The 20,238-nt window shown below is 37.9% G+C and overlaps 2 protein-coding genes across 2 annotated transcripts in view; one reads left to right on the forward strand and one right to left on the reverse strand.

Annotated features, from left to right (window-relative positions):
• Nucleotides 1-772: 772 nt before the first annotated feature.
• Nucleotides 773-18,148, reverse strand: ATG12 (autophagy related 12). The gene is made up of 4 exons (XM_081231863.1): nt 17,898-18,148; nt 10,543-10,679; nt 2,602-2,664; nt 773-1,938 (listed from the first exon to the last, which is right to left on the reverse strand). Exons 1-4 carry the CDS (start codon nt 18,058-18,060, stop codon nt 1,879-1,881), a joined length of 423 nt encoding a protein of 140 aa, XP_081087989.1. The 5' UTR covers nt 18,061-18,148; the 3' UTR covers nt 773-1,878.
• Nucleotides 18,149-18,277: 129 nt separating this feature from the next.
• AP3S1 (adaptor related protein complex 3 subunit sigma 1) overlaps nt 18,278-20,238 on the forward strand; it is a 67,638-nt gene continuing 65,677 nt past the window's right edge. The window contains 1 exon segment of the mRNA XM_081231862.1: nt 18,278-18,631. Within this exon segment, the coding sequence (XP_081087988.1) occupies nt 18,563-18,631 (69 nt within the window). The 5' untranslated portion in view covers nt 18,278-18,562.

Consider the following 20,238-nt stretch of genomic DNA (forward strand, 5'->3'; position numbering starts at 1 on the left):
AAATAACTTATGGGATCCAGGCTTATGATCCCATGATAAATGTTGTATAGTCAGCACAGAATAATGTAAATACGGTTTTAAAAAGTGTAAAGCCCTACATATTCTTAAAGATTGTGAGTGAAAAAAACAAAGTATACATATTTAGCTAACCTCGGATTGAATAAGTTAGTAAATTATTTAGATCAGAAAAGAATAATTAAGTTGATGACACAAATTCAAACTCAAGTAGTTCTGACTGTTAATAATAGTCTATCATTTGAAACCTTAGCAGCAAACGTAAGATACACATAGGTTAAACATATTTTTCCTATCTGTTAAATATATATGCATATATATTCATATCCTTCAGTAAAGAGAAAGAGCACAAAACTAGAGAACAGATCCTTCCCATATTCAACTTATTTGACCTGAAAATAATATTCTTTCCAGCTTTCAACATACGTACTAATTTCTTACTTAGCCTTTACACAATTCAACCTGTATTATTTCAATGCTAAATACTAGCTGCATTAATTTATTAAACAGGGACATCATTATAAGGGGACTTAGGAATTTGTTCTCAGGCAGAAAATGAGAACTGAACAGTGATTTCATCACCTTAAACTGAATTGTTCCTTAGCATCCCTTAATGATAATGTATGGCAGATCATTAACCATAAAGTACATTCTGGGACTTAAAGGACATAAATGTAGTTCGAAGTCCTTTGACAAAATCATACCATTCTAATCACCTTTGAAAATCAACACTTAGAATTCTTGTATACACCTTAGATCCTGTTTGAACATTCCATTCAATTTACTGGGATTAAAAAAAAAGCTGCATTACAAATACAATACAGAAGAAGAAAAAAGGTTGAATCTTATTTAAAGCAATTATCAGTTTAATAGCATCAGTAAAAAATGGTACTTTTAGTCATGGCATGAAATACACATAAAATCTAGCTATTTTCCAATTATTCTCTGAGCATTTTCAAGTTGGAAAATACATTATAAAAACTGAAAGATGCTGCCTCGTTTACTCACTGAGTGCTTTTAACACTGTAAAAATAAGAGAGAGTTTAATACCACAGTTATAACCACTGGGACACAAGAATCATTAAATGATAAGATTGAAAAGAGTTAGATGACTCATTTGTCCAAAATTTGTAAAGTTCCTTCTGTTTCCCAATAAAACAGTTAAACCAAAACCACGAATTTTCTCTAAAGCAATCTTCCAGTGTGTCAACATGTGTGCTCTCTTGGCTAGATGTTTGCTAGAAATTAGCAGGAATAGCTATTATCTTTTGGCAAAGAGGTAAAACCAAACTGCCTAACTCTTTCTGCCAGCTGGGTTGCCCTCTACTGGACTACGCAAGGTAATGAAGCCAGCAGGTCAATGCAACTTTGTTTCACAAGGTGACACTGTAGATAGAAATGTAAATGAGAAAAGGCAGAACACGTACCTCAAACAAATTGCACTCCCCTGAATAAGCCCCAAAAGAATCCTTTAGTAAATTGACTTTTATGGGGGGGGGGGGGAATCAGCAGAGTGCTAATTTTTCAAGTAAACAATTTCAGTCATTTTGAGAAGTGGTACAAAAGCAGCTTTATATAATCTTAGTCTCCTTTTCAACACTTTGGAGGCAGCTCTGGAGCAATAGTTGTAGTATTGGGTAAACCCTAATGTCAATCTTTTATGCTGATTTGTGTTTTAATACAAATCACATTTTTGTGAGTCCATCTACTCTGTGGATATTTTAAATGTATAGACATGGGTCCCAGTAGATGCATGCTGAAGAGATCACATCCACAAGTCTCTTGCCACAAGATCAAAACTTTTCAGAGCTGTTTGCTTTGTGAAGATTCATTTTAAGTTAGCAATATCTTTTCCTCTGTAGCTCATCCCCATGCCTGAGATTTGCAGTAATGCAGGACCAGTTTACCATCACTGCCAAAACACTACAAAAAGAAAAACGGCAATAAATTAAACTCAATTTTTGTTATTCTTAGATGAAACTAAGAAAAAAAATGTTATACTGATCATAAACATCCTCATACATGTACATGTATCTATAAGGCTAGTTCTTTCAACAGATGCAAGCTACTATTGGACACATATTAGTAATCATAAATGTTTAATAGAACTTGTCCTTTAAGCACCTTAAGCATAGATAAGCAGACATATCTTAACCTTGTCCCTTCTCTACATCTGACTATAATGTATGTACTATTTTTTAGCAATGGTGCTCTAAGAATGCTGAATAAAGTCATTCTTACATAGTCTCCTTTTCAATTTCTTGGAGGGAGATCTGGATTACTGATTATAAAGACAATGTAGAAGATATTACATGTAGGTAAAAAAGGAGATCTTACTTTCTGGTCATATTTCATAGTCATCTTCTGTTTGTGTTATTCATTATTTAATTCTTCAATCACTGTATAATTTATTGAGATCCAACTAAGTTCAAGGTGTTAGAGGTATAACAGAGAACAAGAAAGTAATCTCTTTTCTTGATAGGCAATTAAGAATGGCTTATCATCTCTTTAAATGATGTGAGTTAATGATCATACTATACACAGATGAGCATATTCCATGAAGAAAATAAAGCGGTAATGTTTTACCTCATAGAGGGTTCCAACTTCCTGGTCTGGGGAGGGGGCAAAGGACTGATTCACATAAATAAACTGCAAGAAATAAGAAAATTATGGTGATTCATTTTTAATGGTATGCAGATTAATCTGCATTTTTCTGGGTGCCAATCAGCCAGCTATTTCCAATTGTTTGTCTTCAGAACTGAAGAAAGCTTCCCTAAACCCCTTCTTTCTAATTCTCATAAATTAGTCAGTTAGTGAGATCTTATGAAGAGCATGTCTTTCCTCTGGTGGAATAACAGAATTTTTGTTCCCAGCTTTTTATAACTAAGAAACTTTTGTTTTTACAAACAGCTTTTGAAGGTTTATCCAAGAAATTACATTAGTAAAAATATCAATTTTCTCACTTATTCATAATTAAAGACAGAATTTCTCCTAACAAAATTTTACACACACAGCCTCAAATAAAAACATCTAATAATTGAGATAGTTGGTGCATTTTTCTTGAGTAAATGACATGCACGGTTGGATTTTTTTGACCATTACCACCTCTGAAAACTCTGAGAAGTACTGAATTTCAGGCTGGGTGAGACCACTGTAAAGTCACTTGCAGCCAAATGAAGTAGCAAAAATGTAGCATAATTGAAACCTAATGTCCTTACAACCTTGTTTCTTAAAGGATTCACTGTTCAATGTTTCAGTTTAGTCTGTTTCTACTAAAACATTTTTAGTACTTAAAAAATTCCTGAAGATACTGAAACAAAAGATCACAGTGTCAAAGTGACTTCTGATAGTTTTCTTTTTAGAAAACAAAACATTTGCAGGTTAACATACTCAATTTTCCTTGTCTACAATCAAATTTTAAGACAAATTTCCTGGGCTTCACAAAGACCTTAAAAGTATCTATCAGAATAGTTGGTTGACAGATACTATTTGGGACACCAGCTAGAACAAGAATAAATATCACTTATATTTCTCCTTCAGGCAATAAGAGTAGGGGCTCTACTGAGATCTAGGTTTGAATTCTGGCTATAAATACAAATAACTTTTCTCAAACTGTGTCCTTGTTTGTAAATACAGAAAATAACAGGACCTATACTTCTTGAAGCTGCTGGGAAAAATAAAATGAGACAGTACACATCAAGTGTATGTGCTTGATATATGTACTCAATAGACATTAGTTAGACGTATTAAATTATTTAAAAATAGTTCATGCTTAAATATCAACTCATTATTAAGGCTGAGTAAGGTTCTAACATAATTTCAGAAACAACAGAAATCAGTGTGCATTTTAATGTGAATTTCCTGTGATAAGGATATAATAATTTGTGTTTAGTTCCTGACAGTTTAACTATGAGTGAACATAGATTTTACTCTTTGGAACATTTTAAATTAGGAAAAGGGATCTGGACAACAATTTAGTTTATTTCAGCAAACAATTCCTGAATGTCTATTATGTGCTAGGAAATGCACAAGGTGTGGAATTATGAAGATTAATATGATCTCTCCCCTCAATAAGCAAACATACCTGAATAGATAAGAATATAGATGGGGAAAATGCATCTGACAAGGTCTGTAGCCCAAAGATGGGGCATTAGTTTAGCCTAGCCTTTTGGTCAGGAGAGGCTTTCTGGAAAAAAAAAATGAGGAACAAATTAGGACTTAACTAGGTGCAGAGAGTAATAATTAAGACTCTGCAGGTAAAAGAAACAAAAATAAGATGTGAGTGTTGAGGGGACAGTACAGCAGATACAGTAGAGAACTATAAGAACTTAATGTAATTCTGTAACAGGAGTTAGCAACTAAAAGTGACTTTAATTAAAAAAAAAGCAATTAAGGTAGTTTAAATGGAAGTTCCATAGAGGTAAAAATTTCAAAATACAATCTTTAGCTAAATGCTAGAGCTTAGGAGGATAAAATTTTAAAGAATAATGATTTCTTTTTAAATCACCAGTCTTTCTATAGATGTCTCTTTAGTTATTTTGGTTGTTATAAACTTGAGATTTTGTAGGGAGGGTTCATGGGAACAGCATTCTCTTGAGTTCTTGCACGCTGCTAACTGTTTTGTGCCCTGATTAAATGTCAGTTTTGTAGTATATAAAATCCTTATCTCACACTTTCTTTGTATCTTTGCTGCTCAACTTTGATGGTAACCTAATTTCCTAAGCCATGTCCTTTTCCCCCTAGATGTCCAAAGGATTTTTCTTTTTATTTCACATCCAGTAATCTTACCAGAATGTGTCTCCGTGATTATTACACCGCGTTGGTATTCTCAGGATCTTGGTACATTTTTTTAATATGTAGTTTCAAATCCTTTTAGAAGAAATTTCCCTTGAATTATAATTTTAAGTATTTGTTTTGTTCCTCTGCTTTGGTTTCTTCTTCAGGGACTCCTATTTCTATGTTTACTCTCCTTTGTTCATACTCAATTTGTCATTTTCTCAAATTCTTTTTACATTTCATTCTACCCCCCCATCCCATCCCCCAGCCTGAGCAACCAGATTCTGTTTAACGTTTTTTTTAAGTTAAAAAAATTTTTATACAATTTTTAAAGGTTACTTTCCATTTACAGTTTTTACCAAATATTGGCTATGTTCCCCATGTTGTACAACACATCCTTCAGCCTATCTTGCATCCTTCAGTCTGTATATCCCACTCCTCCACCCCCATATTGTCCCTCCGCCTCCAAACTGGAAACCACTAGTTTGTTCCCTATATCTGTGAGTCTGCTTCTTTTTTGTTATATTCACTAGTTTGTTGTATTTTTTAGATTCCGCGTAAAGTTATATCATACAGTATTTGTCTTTCTCTAACTCATTTCACTTAGCATAATGCCCTCCAAGTCTATCTATGTTGCTGCAAATGGCAAAATTTCTTTTCTACGGCTGAGTAGTATTCCATTGTGTGTGTGTGTGTGTGTGTGTGTGTGTGTGTGTACATCTTCTATGCATTTATCTGTTGATGGATACTTAGGTTGCTTCCATATCTTGGCAGCTGTAAATAATGCTGTTATGAACACAGGGCTGCACGTTATCTTTTCAAACAAGTTTTTTTGTTTTCTTCACATGTATACCCAGGAGTGGAATTGCTGGGTCATAAGGTAGTTCTGTCTTTAGTTTTTTGAGAAACCTCCATATTGTTTTCCACAGTGGTTGCACCAATTTACATTCCTACCAACGGTATATAAGGGTTCCCTTTTCTCCACATCCTTACCAACATTTGTTATTTGTGTTCTTTTTGATGACAGCCATTCTGACAGGTGTGAGGTGATATCTCACTGTGGTTCTGATTTGCATTTCCCTGATGATTATTGATGTTGAGGATCTTTTCATGTGCCTGTTGGGCATCTGCACTTCCTCTTTGGAAAAATGTCTTTTCAGTTCTTCTGCCCACCTTACAATTGGGTTGTTTGTTTTTTTGATGTTGAGTTGTATGAGCTGTTTATATATGTTGGATATTAATCCCTTATTGGTCATACCATTTGCAAATATATTCTCCCATTCAGTAGGTTGTATTTTTGTTTTGTGGATGGTTTCTTCTGCTATGCAAAAGCTTTTAAGTTTAATTAGGTCCCATTTGTTTGTTTTTGCTTTTATTTCCTTTATTCTAGAAGACTGACCCAAAAAAATATTGCTGTAATTTATGTCAAAGAGTGTTCTGCCTATGTTTTCCTCTAGGAATTTTATAGTATCCGGTCTTACATTTAGGTTTTTAATATATTTTGAGTTTATTTTTGTGTATGTGTTAGTGAATGTTCCAATTTCATTCTTTTACATGTAGCTGTCCAGTTTTCCCAGCACCACCTACTGAAGACACTGTCTTTTCTCCATTGTATATTCTTGTCCCCTTTGTAGTAGACTGCTTGACCGTAAGTGCATGGGTTTATTTCTGGGCTCTCTATCCTGTTCCATTGATCTATGTATCTGTTTTTGTGCAATACAGTACTGTTTTGATGACTGTAGCTTCACAGTATAGTCTGAAGGCAGGGAGTGTGATTCCTCCAGCTCTGTTCTTCTTCCTCAAGATTGTTTTGGCTATTCAGGGTCTTTTATGTTTCCATACAGAATTTAAAAATATTTGTTTTAGTTCTGTGAAAAATGCCATTGGAAATTTTACAGAGATTGCATTGAATCTGTAGATTGCCTTGGGTAGCATAGTCATTTTAACAACACTGATTATTCCACCCAAGAACACAGTATATTTTTCTGTTTGTGTTGTCTTCAATCTCTTTCATCGGTTTCTTATAGTTTTCAGAGTATAGGTCTTTTACCTCCTTAGGTATGTTTATTCCTAAGGTATATCTTTCTGATTTTGAAAATTCTTTTTTTTCCCTTCTATTTTTCTTCAGCCATTACCTGTTGTTTATTTGCTCTTATATTCCATCTAGTTTAGTCTCCATTTCTGAAATTTAACCTATAATTCTTTTCCTGAGCTCTGTCACTTCAAGTTTTACTATTGCTGATTTATGTTGTTCTTTCATGTCTGGTATCATCTTTCTTTTGACACCTGTTTTGACATAATAAATCAATTACTGACCTGCTTGTAGGCACATTTTTCTCTGGCATGCTTTCATTGTCTTTAGGGATGTTACTCTGTTTATTTTGCTTCCTTGTAACACTGTGCGGGATTTGACCTTGATACTTCTCTGTTGCTTACTTGTATATGAAATCAGTTTTCTTCAACTTTTAGAATGAAATGGGTTAGTGTAGTTTCTCTAACTCCACAGCGCTCCCTCTACTGTTGTTTTTTGTATAGTGTTGAACAATATGGAGGTCTGCTTTCTTTCTTTCTTTTTTTTAACAATTAACTTTTATTTATTTATGACTGCACTCGGTCTTCGTTGCTGCATGTGGGCTTTCTCTAGTTGCGGAGTACAGGCTCTAGGCATGCGGGCTTCAGTAGTTGTGGCGCGTGGCCTCAGTAGTTGTGGCTCACAGGCTCTAGAGCGCAGGCTCAGTAGTTGTGGCGGCGCATGGGCTTAGTTGCTCTGCGGCATGTGGGATCTTCCCGGACCAGGGCTCAAAGCTATGTCCCCTGCACTGGCAGGCGGATTCTTAACCACTGCGCCACCAGAGAAGTCCCGGAGGTCTGCTTTCTGAGCTTTCCAGGTTGTTCCTCTCCATTTTGACCTGGTCCTTCTTTTTCCTTCCTTTCCCTGCTTAAATGTGTTTCACTTCCAGAAGTTCCTCTTCAGTGTGGGATCTTGTCTTGGAAGGGAGCCTGAGTCTGTTTTGAGAGTTCTCAGGGGCTAGTCTGCTCCAGTCCCTTAAGTTCTCCTTAGTGCAGATATATTGTAATCACCTGCTATTGGAGAGAATCAAACACTCTCAATTTCAGCTACTATTCTTAAATTGGCCCACTGTACTTTCCAGTGAATGCCTGTTAGCTATTTCCAGGTTCTCCCTTTCTCAGTGCTATCAGATGCCAATCCTACTGTTTATTTTTTTCAGCACATTTGCTAATAGGACGCAGATCCTGTGGTCATTGGTGGGTATTCCCACCAACTTGAATCTTAGGTTTCAGGATACTTGTCATCTAAGTTCTGTTATAAGTATACTGATCATGGGGTTTCGGTTTTGCTTTCTAGTTGACTATATTTTTGTGGGAATTCATGCCTTCTGACGCCCCTGCTATCTTCCCAGGATCCCCAGCATTACTTTTTCTTTTGACATTTATTTTGTGAAAATAATGTAGGGTACAGCTCTATGAAGCCAGAAGATGTGAGTTCTAGTTTAATCTAGAAAAGTGACAAAAAGACTACTTTTGTTTATGTTTCCTATTGTTTAAATGGGAAGAAATAATCAGATTTGCTACAAAGGTTTAAAGTTGGACCATATGAAATTGCTGAGTTTTTGGTTAAAGTGATTGATTGGGGGCTTCCCTGGTGGCGCAGCGGTTGTGAGTCCACCTGCCGATGCAGGGGACACAGGTTCATGCCCCAGTCCAGGAAGATCCCACATGCCGTGGAGCGGCTGGGCCCGTGAGCTATGGCCACTGAGCCTGCGTGTCCAGAGCCTGTGCCCCACAACGGGAGAGGCCACAACAATGAGAGGCCCACGTACCGCAAAAAAAAAAAAAAAAAAAAGGTTGATTGATGGCAGTTTTACATGGTTCAACCTAATATATATTGACATCAACCAAGTCCTTTCAGATTACTGAATATAAGCAATACGAAATGTCAAAACTCTAACATTAACATAGAACACAGCATTCTTTCACCTTTTCTTCTATCCACAAATTTCTAAAAGTAATGCCTTAATTACTTGGTACTACTCCTCTGGTTACCTACCTCTCCAACTCTTCATGGTATACTGTTAGTAGAGATAACCTCTGTTCATTTCTCTTAAGTGTATGTTCTCATTACCCTAACTTTTCCATTTAGACTTGGACTCTAGGCAAGGTCCTCTGCTCCTCAGGTTTTAGCTACCATATGCAAGTGGATGACACTATAATATTCTTGCCCATCTCTGAAATTTAATTAAGTTCTATACGGCACTCTTATAAAACAGATCTTTTCTCATTCCGAGTGATCACAAACAGAGATGTTCACCTGTAAAACTCAAAAATCCCCATCAGTTTTCCCTTAAAACTTCCTTTGGAGGAATCCTTGGTTCTATGCTATCCTTACCTCAAATAACTTCTAGTGATTAACCTATCTTGCACTTACTTTTGCACCCATGACGTAACACTTTTGTGAAAGCCACTTACCAACAAAATCTTAGATCAGAGTAGTTTCCACCTCTTCATTGACAAAAAGAAATAAATTCCAACACACCTCACTTTCATAAATAATCACCCAATCCTTACACATAACTGTATTTAAAAAATACTTAGTGATTCTTCAATTATCTATCCACATATACATTACCTGAGTTAACAATGACCAAGATTGTGGTCTGAAGATAAAGGCGTTCTATATATTAACATAACATGTGACAAAATGTCAAATACATGTAGACATTTAAATTTCTGTGGCCAAATACCAAATTAAAAACCTGTGGCATTTAAATTTTTAATCGTAACAACTCACCGTGAAATGCTTAACAGGTATCATAATATGAAATAAGTAGACCTGAACCTTAAAAACGAGGGGGTTGGGGCGCCCACACTGCACAGTCAAAAATCTGTGTATACAAGGCAGATTCAACCGACTGCAGGTTGTGTAGTAGTATAGTATGTATTTACTGAAAAAAATCCACGGATAAGTGGACTGCCACAGTTCAAACTCATGTTGTTCAAGGGTCAACTGTATACCTCTTAGTTCTTCCACAGCACATGGCAAAGGTATATTGATTACCTTGAGAAGAATGGGGAGGAAGCAACATTAATACCAAAACAAAGAAAACCCCAAAACTTTCTGTACCGATATTCTATGATAGATCTTTCTGCATGGGCATTCAGTGACTTTTTGAGGAAAACAACCAATACGGTAGGTTAAAAAAAAAAAAATCAGTCCACCTTTAAAAGCAAATCTAAAATTCATTTCTTTTCATGGTTCTCCACAGAATCCTTCAATAAAGCACAGAAATTCCACTAACAAAAGAAATAAAAGGACATTACTGAAGTAACATATGTGGCTCCTTATGTATTTCTATATACAACAGTTATTCATTGTTGCCTAGGAACTACAGTACCCCCTCCGTATCTATGGGTTCTGCATCCTCCCTCAGATTCATCCAAATGTGATGGAAGATATTTGGAGAAAAAAATTCCAGAAAGTTCCAAAAAGCAAAACTTTAATTTGCCGTGTACCAGCAACTATTTATGCAGCATTTACATTGTGTTAGGTATCATAAATGATCTAGAAATGATTTAAAGTATAAGGGAGAATGTGTACAGATTATACGCAAATATGCCATTTTATATAAGGAACCTGAGCATCTGCAAAGGATGCTCCTGAAATCCCCCTTGAATACTGAGACAAATGTTTTGTGAATTTTTGTAGGGAAATGATCACCATTGTTTTCTTACCAACTGTTCTGAAGCCACCAGTTTAAGGAACTTTTTGATGAAGTCAATGAGTCCTTGGATGGTTCGGGTTCGCTCTACTGCCCATTTCTTTGTTTTCATTATAGGAGTGTCTCCCACAGCCTTTAGCAGGATGTCAACTGTAAAGGAAAAAAAAAATACAGTTGACACAATCAAAACAGGAATGAGGGGCATCAATGTCCACACAGTTGAAAATCCACCTATAACTTTACACTCAGCCCTCTGGATCCACAGTTCTGCATCGCGGATTCAACCTACAACGGATTATGTAGTATTCTAGTACGTATTTATTGATAACAGTCCATGTGTAAGTAGACCTGCTTAGTTCAAACCCATTTTGTTCAATGGTAAGCTATACTGACAAGTACGCTGAAACATCTAAAGAGAATGTGATATAAAAGACTTCAGAAAATTTAAACCTTCAATCAACATACAGTTTATGTATTTATGACACTGGAGGTATGCCTGAGATGATAAATGGAAGATATGAAAAGATTCACTTAGAAGAATTTCACCTTCATCAAAACATTTATTTTTATTGAAAAAAAAGGTAAACCTAAATTTCCAACAAAGATGTTTAGCGGAGACTGGTTAAGTAAAGGATATTATACTCTATGATAGGATGTACATACTGTAGTATAGATATAAAACACACTCTAAACTCCCTGGGTTCAAAATCCTGGCTCGGCCACTTGCTAGGTATGTACATATATATCTAGATAAGCTCTTTAATCTCTCTGTACCACAGTTTCTTCACTTGTAAAATGAGGATAATAGCAGCAACCTGATAAGACTGTTATGAAGATTAAGTGAATACATATAAAGTGTTTAGAACAGTACCAGATCATAACTCACTTATTAAACCTTAAGATAATTAAGCTACAATTAAAGATACTATAAAAGCATATTTAATAGTATGAGAAAATTATCAAAAAATACTAAATATAAAGCAGCATAAGATTTCAATTTCATTAAAACCATCACAGGCACATATTCATATAAATGTGAATATGCACCAAAATGCTATTTCCCAGTAGGGATATTATAGGTGATAATCACTTGATTTTACTTGTGCTTTTTGTAACCACCAAGTTTTCTACAATAAACTTTTTTTTTTTTTTTTTGCGGTACGCGGGCCTCTCACTGTTGTGGCCTCTCCCATTGCGGAGCACAGGCTCCGGACGCGCAGGCTAAGCGGCCATGGCTCACGGGCCCAGCCACTCCGCGGCATGTGGGATCTTCCCAGACCGGGGCACGAACCCGTGTCCCCTGCATCGGCAGGTGGACTCTCAACCACTGCACCACCAGGGAAGCCCCTACAATAAACTTTTAAATAAAGGAAAACAATAAAAATTATTAAAAAGAATATACAAAAACTAGGGGCCAAAAAGGTTTCTGAGAAATCAAAGGTTTCAATAATTTAAAATACAAAGATGCAAACAGAAAGACTATGAATCTGTCTCCTTAAGTTACTTCATTAAAAAGAATTAGAAAATATAAAGAACAACCAAATGGAATTGAAGAATACAATAACTGAAGAGAAAAGTGCACTAGAAGGAATCAACATTAAACTAAATGAGGCAGAAGAATGTATTAGTTCTTCTGACAAAATACTGAAAATCACTGCCATCAAACAGAATAAAGAAAATAGAATGAAAAGAAATGAGGACAGTTTAAGAGACTTCTGGGACAACATCAAATGAGGACAGTTTAAGAGACTTCTAGGACAACATCAAATGGTAATATTCACATTATATCCCAGAAGAAGAGAGAGAGATCGGGCCTGAGAAAATATTTGAAGAGATAACAGCTGAAAATTTCCCTAACCTAAGGAAGCAGTCACCCAAGTCCAGGAAGTGCAGAGAGTCTCATACAGGATTGACCCACAGAGAAATACACCATGACACATTGTAATCAAAATGACAAAGATTAAAGGTAAAGAGAAAATATCAAAAGAAATATACAAGGGAACTCCCATTAGGCTATCAGCTGATTTTTCAGCAGAAACTCATGTCAGAAGGGAGTGGCATGATATACTTAAAGTGATGAAAGAGAAAAACTTACAACCAAGGACACTCTACCCACCAAGGCTCTTGTTCAGATTTGATGGAGAAATCAAAAGCTTTACAGACAAGCAAAAGCTAGAAGAATTCAGCACCACCAAACCAGCTTTATAACAAATGCTAAAAGAACTTCTGTAGGTGGAAAATAAAAGGCCACAACCAGAAATGAGAAAATTATGATACGGAAAAGCTCACTGGTAAAGGCAAACATATAATAAAGGCAGGAAATCATCCACGCACAAAGCTAGTAGGGAAGTTAAAAGACAAAAATCGTAAAATCATCTATATCCATAATAGTTAAAGGATACACAAAACAATTAGATGTAAAATATAATATCAAAACAGTAATCATGATAGGGGAAGAGTACAAATGCAGGGTATCTAAAGTGCGTTTGAAATTAAGAGATCAGCAACTTAAAACAAGCACGTACAGATATAGGCTCCTATACAAAAACCTCGTGTTAACTGCAAAACAAAAATCTATAATAGATACACACTCGAAAAAGAAAAACGAATCCAAACATAATACTAAAGACAGTCATCAAATCACAAGAGAAGGGAACAAAAGGGGGAAAAAAAAGACCTACAAAGATAAATCCAAAATAATTAACAAAATGGCAATAGGAACATACATATCGATAATTACCTTAAGTGAAAACGGACTAAATGCTCCAACCAAAGACAGACTGGCTGAATGGATACAAAAACAAGACCCATATATTTGCTGCCTATCAGAGACACATTTAGGATCTAGACACACATACAGACAGAAAGTGTGGAGATGGAAAAAAGGTATTCCACACAAATGGAACTCCAAAGAAGGCCACAGTTGCAATATTTATATCAGACAAAATAGACTTTTAAATAAAGACTGTTACAAGAGACAAAGAAGGACACTATAAAATAATGAAAGGATCAATCAAAGAAGATATAACAATTGTAAATATATATGCACCCAACACAGGAGCATCTCAATATATAAGGCAAATGTTAACAAACATAAAAGGAGTAACTGACAGTAACACAACAATAGTTGTGTTATGAACTTGGTTAAGTTGTTCGACACAAAATTAATGTACAGTAATCTGTTGCATTTCCTTTTTTTTTTTTTTTTTTTTTAGGCTGCACTGTGAGGCATGTGGAATCTTAGTTCCCTGGCTAGGGATCAAACTTGTGCTCCTGCACGGGGAGCGCAGGGTCTTAACCACTGGACCGCCAGGGAAGTCCCATCTGTTGCATTTCTACACACTAACAACAAAATATCAGAAAGAGAAATTAAGGAAATAATCTCATTTACATTTGCATGAAAAAGAATAAATTACCTAGGAATAAACATACCTAAGAAAGCAAAAGACCTACATTCCAAAAACTGTAAGACACTGATGAAAGAAACTGAAGACAACACAAACAGATAGAAAGATATACTGTGTTCTTGGATTGGAATAATCAGTGTTGTTAAAATGACTATGCTACCCAAGGCAATCTACAGATTCAATGCAATCTCTATAAAATTTCCATTGGCATTTTTCACAGAACTAAAACAAATATTTTTAAATTCTGTACGGAAACATAAAAGACCCTGAATAGCCAAAACAATCTTGAGAAAGAAGAACAGAGCTGGAGGAATCACACTCCCTGCCTTCAGACTATACTGTGAAGCTACAGTCATCAAAACAGTACAGTATTGGCACAAAAACAGACACATAGATCAATGGAACAGGATAGAGAGCCCAGAAATAAACCCAACACACTTATGGTCAAGCAATCTACTACAAAGGGGACAAGAATATACAATGGAGAAAAGACAGTGTCTTCAGTAGGTGGTGCTGGGAAAACTGGACAGCTACATGTAAAAGAATGAAATTAGAACATTCACTAACACCATACACAAAAATAAACTCAGAATATATTAAAGACCTAAATGTAAGATCGGATACTATAAAATTCCTAGAGGAAAACACAGGCAGAACACTCTTTGACATAAATTGCAGCAATATTTTTTTGGATTAGTGTCCTAGAGTAATGGAAATAAAAGCAAATGTAAACAAATGGTACCTAATGAAAGTTAAAAGCTTTGGCACAGTGAAAGAAACCATACACAAAATGAAAAGACTGGGAGAAAATATTTGCAAATGATGCAACAGACAAGGGATTAATTTCCAAAATATACAAGGAGCTCTTACAGCTTAATATCAAAAAACAAACAACCCAAACAAAAAATGGGCAGAAGTCCTAAATAGATATTTCTCCAAAGAAGACATAGACAGCCAAAAGACACGTGAAAGATGCTCAATATTGTTAATTATTAGAGAAATGTAAATCAAAACTACAATGAAATATCACCTCACACCAGTCAGAATGGCCATCATTAAAAAGTCTACAAATAATAAACGCTGGAGAGGGTGTGGAGAAAAAGGAAGCCTCCTACACTGTTGGTGGGAATGTAAATTGCAGCCACTATGGAGAACAGTATGGAGGTTCCTTAAAAACTAAAAACTAAAAATAGAGTTACCATAAAACCCTGCAATCCCACTCCTGGGCATATATCTGGAGAAAACCATGATCGAAAAGATATATGCACCCAAATGTTCATAGCAGTACTATTTACAATAGCCAAGACATGGAAGAAACCTAAGTGTCCATCGACAGATGAATGGGTACAGAGGATGTGGAATATCGTTCAGCCATAAAAAGAACAAAATAATGCCACTGGCAGCAACATGGATGGACCTAGAGATCATCATATTAAGTGAAGTCAGAGAAAAACAATTACCATATGATATTACTTATATGTGGAATCTAAAAAATGGTACAAATGAACTTATTTACAAAACAGAAATAAGAGTCACAAACAGAAAACAAACTTATGGGGGGGATGGGGGGATAGATTAGGAGTTTGGTATTTATATATACACACTACTATATATAAAATAGGTAAACAACAAGGACCTGCTTATAGCACAGAGAACTATACTCACTATCTTGTAATAACGTATAATGGAAAAGAATCTGATTAAGAAAATATACATATATGTGTAACTGAATCACTTTGCCGTACACTTGAAACTAACACAACATTGTAAATTAACTAAACTTCAATTTAAAAAAATTTTTTAAAAAGACATCCACAATCAAAGGAAACACTGAAAGCAGAGGTAGAAGTTCTGCTGCCTGCTAAAGTCAACTCTATTCTATTACAAACTTCCTGTCCCATTCCTTGGTACTAAAAATTGGGTCCCAATGAGGTTACTGAGATCAATTTACTGAAGTTTACCCCTGGAATGAAGCCATCTAGAACACATAATGCACAGTTTATCTCCCTACTAAAGTTTATCTTCCTTCTTCCATTTAGTAATCCTACCCTCAGTTATCTAAGCAAAAGAGATGAACTGGGAGATAACTAAGGAGATTTTGGTTAGCTCACCTTCCATACCTCCCTGTCCCTGCTCCTTCAATCCCCTGGGGCTATCAATCAGTCAACTGTAACTGGGTATTGCAAGTGAAGAATAGTGAGTTGTACTACTGAAGAAGAGAGTGAGAGCAAGAAGCTAGAGAAGGAAAAATATTTATTATAATTATAGCTGTACTTATTACTTTTTTTAATTCTAAAGGTGATTTGCTTATAGTTCTCCACTCTAGCTACACAGGAGACTCAACTGGGGGAACATGTATAAGAACACAGATGTCTACATCAATTAAATCAGAATCTTCTGGAAATAGGGCCTCAGAACTGCTATGTTTAAAAGCTCCCTCAGGTGATCCTAAAGTGCCGCCATAACTAACAAGCTCGGTCTGCTTCAGTAATATGTACATTAAGCCAAAGGTGGAGCATATGAAATATTTAAGTTTTTTCCATGAGAAAAGGTCCTCAAAAAAGGATGACAACTTCAGGGTAGACATTAAATAGCTAGAAAGTAAGTTTTCTATCACAGACGCTAACTCAAATGCTCACAGGAGCCAGAAGATGAAAATTCGATTTTTAAATGATAGTTAAAAATCATAAATTGTGCAGACTCAAGAAAACATGCCATATAACCTCAGGCCATATTTGGGAATGTGGGCCTTATTTTTTAGCCACAGTATTACACAGCAATCTTCAGGGTCAAGTACGTAGTTAATTGTTGACTAAGACTGCTAGATATTAAGACAAACTCTTTGAAAGTCTGTTTCTGCTTATAGTAAATTGCAAGGGAAAAAAAGGAACAACAGTACTGATTCACTTCGCTGTACAGCAGAAACTAACACAACATTGTTAACCAACTATACTCCAATAAAAAAGAAAAAGAATCTCTAAAATTCATGGGATTCGTCTGAAGAACAAGTCTAGTGGTTACCTACAGAAATAATTATAGTTTTTTTGTTTATCTATTGGTGAATAATGTGGAAATGACAGAAAAGATTTCCCCCAAATGTAGAGTCAGTCTGACTTAAAAGGGGGACGGTGCTGGGAGAGACAATTATCCTCCACAGCAGCAGAAAGTGAAGATGGATGAAAGGGCATGATATCACTGAGCACAACATGAGAAAACGAATTCCTGATTTTCTCATAAGCAACTCTACATGGAGTGCTCCACTTAGGAATTACTGTATTTTACAATGGCGAACTAATTCTCAAGCAATAAAGGGTTGAGGACTAATTCTCAAGCAATAAAGGGTCCAGTTCAAGCAACGAAATGATTCATTTACAAAGATTCCAAAACAGTGGTTTTTTTTTTTTTTTTTTTTTTATAAAAAGGCGATGCCTCTGCCTTTAGTTTTCCCTTAGCAGTCTTCATACTGGGTAAAACCCCAGTTTTTTGGTCCAAGGTGTGAATTCACACTCATTTGGTATAAAAAACAGCGACCTAGTCGGAAGGTGTGGATTCTAATTCAGATTTGCCACAGACCATCCTTATCAGCTAAAATCATTATTCAAATAATTAGATCCTGCGTTAAGTACCTGGAACTATCAAGATCCCACAGAGTTCCCACCTTCAAAGAGCTCTCAGTCTGGTCATTTCAAAGGAAGATGAGAGTACAGCGTAATAAAATGTCGTGACATTCAAAAACTGGGTACCACACCGCGAAGGTGCGTCCTGAGATAGCTTTCTTTCGAGGCACTTAACTCAAACGTCTTAAAAGCCGAAAAGTATACTTCCTCTCTCCTGACTGGTCAAAACCCTCGTCTGGAACCAGCCCTCCTCTAAATGTTGCTTCTTTATTAGCCGCCATCCCTATTCGAAGACAACCTCAACCTCCCGCCTCTGCCCAGAGTGAAACTGCTCTGAAAATTACTTTTCTTCTTGGTGTCACCGGCAGGCTCCTCTGTTCCCGGAGAGACTGCAGCGGAAGAAGGGGGCTCCGGAGTGGCTGTTTCTGGGGAGACCTCCGTGGGTCCTTCACCTTCAGCAGCAATTGAGGGAGGCAGCTGCAGCGTAGACTCCGGCTCCTCAGCCATCTTGCTTGGAAGGAGGTGAGGGCGGAAGTGGTGGCTCAGCGCATACAGTGGGCGGGCTTTGCGCCGGAGAGCGGCGCTAGGGAGGCGCCGGAGTAGGGGCGGGGAGAACCCAACCCACCAGTGAGAGTCGGAATTGCAGGTTGGTCCTATGCGTCGAACCTGTTGCAGTCCCCTGACCGCTGATAGACCAACTACGGTTTCTCCGCCCCCCTCAACAGCAAGTTTCCGGAAAAGGTCGGTAGGCAACGTCCCCGTGAGCCGCCGGGAGCGCAAGCGCCCCTATGCTTCGAGCTCCGGCCTGGAGCTGTTTCCGCTTCCCTCCGCGCCGACCCCGCCCAGGCCCCGCCCTATCCAAGTCCTTCCCCGCAGCTTCGGGGCGCGCGCGCGCGCGTGTGCGGGAGGGGGCGGGTGGGGAAGGATCGCCAGCGAGATCCCGAGGCGAGGCTCGCGCGCCCGCCCCCGCCCTGGCCCCCAGCTCCCACCCGGTCGGCCCGGCTCAGCCATGATCAAGGCGATCCTCATCTTTAACAACCACGGGAAGCCGCGGCTCTCCAAGTTCTACCAGCCCTACGTGAGTACCCCGCTGCCGCCGATTCGGGCTAGGGGGAGTCGTTGGCGGCCGGCGGCGCCCTCAGGGCGACCCCCTCAAGCGCGCCGCGGCCCTTCTCGCGCCCGGCCGTCTCGCGCTCCGGGCTGTCAGCCTCCCCGTGGGTGTGCCGGGTGCCCACCTCCCGCCGCGCTCCCTTCCTCCGACGTGGCTCTGCCCAGGTGGCTCCTCCGCCTGTCTGTGGGCTGGGTGGCTTCCCGGCTGCGCGGGCCAGGCCCTGGAGACTTCCCGGTGCGAGGCCGAAGCCAGTCAGTCAGCCGCAGCCCCCCTGCGCCCGCGAGCCCACCCGGCGCTCTCGCCGTTCTGCAGCCCGCGGCTTCTGTTAGCAGCCGAGGGAGACGGCGCGGAGCCGGTAGGTCTCGCAGCCCCACCTCCGTGACTCCCAGCCTTTCCTGGTGGACTTCTTTCTCTTCTCCTGTGGACGGATGGGCTACTGTTTTTCGCTGCCATCCTGTCGTCACGCAGGAACTTTGGTTTCCTGCGTTTGGAGACCTGCACGCTCAGTACAGTCTGTCCAATAGGTTGCCTTACGGGATCTACTGCCCCTGTGACTTTCAGGTGTCTCCTTTTTAACGAAAAAGATAAGTGAGGACCTAACGTTTTTATGTGGCTTTACCCCCAGTGGCTGCAATTTATCTACTCCTGCAATAACTGGCGAGGATTGTAGTTTGACTAGTTAGAACTGTGATGCTATACCTGAAAGTTACCATTTCAGCGGCTGGTTTGGCATTTTTCTACGTAAGGGAGTTTGCCCTAATTTATAGTTTTCCTTTCTCCTTACGAAGAATAGTAATATCTGTTAAACTCTTTTAGAAGTGTAAATATTGTTGAAAAATGCAGAAGATTTTAAGGTAGTGAAGATAAGTAATTTATCAGTGTTTGAGGGAGGGTTACAGACAGATGTGCTTATCTGAGGGCAAAATTCACCACTATGTAGAACACAATATTAGGCTCTCAGTGGTGGGATTAATGTAGAGATAATACCTATTGCGTAGTATTGGGCATTTTGCTTAGAGCCAAAAAATGAGCTTTCAGCTAAATACTGAAAGTGTGCCAAGGCTAACACTTTTATGCAGATAAATCCCAGATGGAAATCATTCCTGCCGTTAAAAATTAAATATGAAATGTCACTTTGCCTCAAATGATAATGCAGTCTGTGGAGGTGTTAGCTGAAGTGAGAAATCTTGAGCTCATTCCTCATTTCCTTAAGTAGTTTTGCTTTTGCTGGCGATAAAGAATATTTTCTACTACTCCTGTTTGGTTTTAGTGTAGCATAATTTAAATACTAATGCTCTAAGAATTCTACATCATTCTTTAATCCAGGATAAAATTCTAGTTGATTCTTCTGAGTGGAAAAAATTCCCTTGACTTTACATTGTTACCCATTTGCCTAAAATATAGTACTGTACTAGCCTTTACTGAAGGAATCTTTCCTTTAGCCATTTTGCCTGTGCCATCCATTTGCAGTGTAGAAACAGTGTGTTCCAATAGTGAAACAATTTTAAAATGTGTTTTTCCATATCTCCACTTAATAACTAAGCACTATTCAAAGTAGAAGATTTCGTGGCTAA

Source organism: Mesoplodon bidens (assembly GCF_964165515.1).
Source record: "Mesoplodon bidens genome assembly, chromosome: 4".
Taxonomy (NCBI): domain Eukaryota; kingdom Metazoa; phylum Chordata; class Mammalia; order Artiodactyla; family Ziphiidae; genus Mesoplodon; species Mesoplodon bidens.

What these genes read in the sequence shown, in the direction of transcription:
- ATG12 (XM_081231863.1), bottom strand. Translation starts at nt 18,060, where the DNA reads ATGGCTGAGGAGCCGGAGTCTACGCTGCAGCTGCCTCCCTCAATTGCT. An exon ending in TGGTGGCTTCAGAACAGTTG is followed by an intron (nt 2,665 to 10,542) that starts GTAAGAAAACAA and finishes TATTTCTTGCAG; the next exon opens with TTTATTTATGTGAATCAGTC. An exon ending in AAGTTGGAACCCTCTATGAG is followed by an intron (nt 1,939 to 2,601) that starts GTAAAACATTAC and finishes TTCTTTTTGTAG; the next exon opens with TGTTTTGGCAGTGATGGTAA.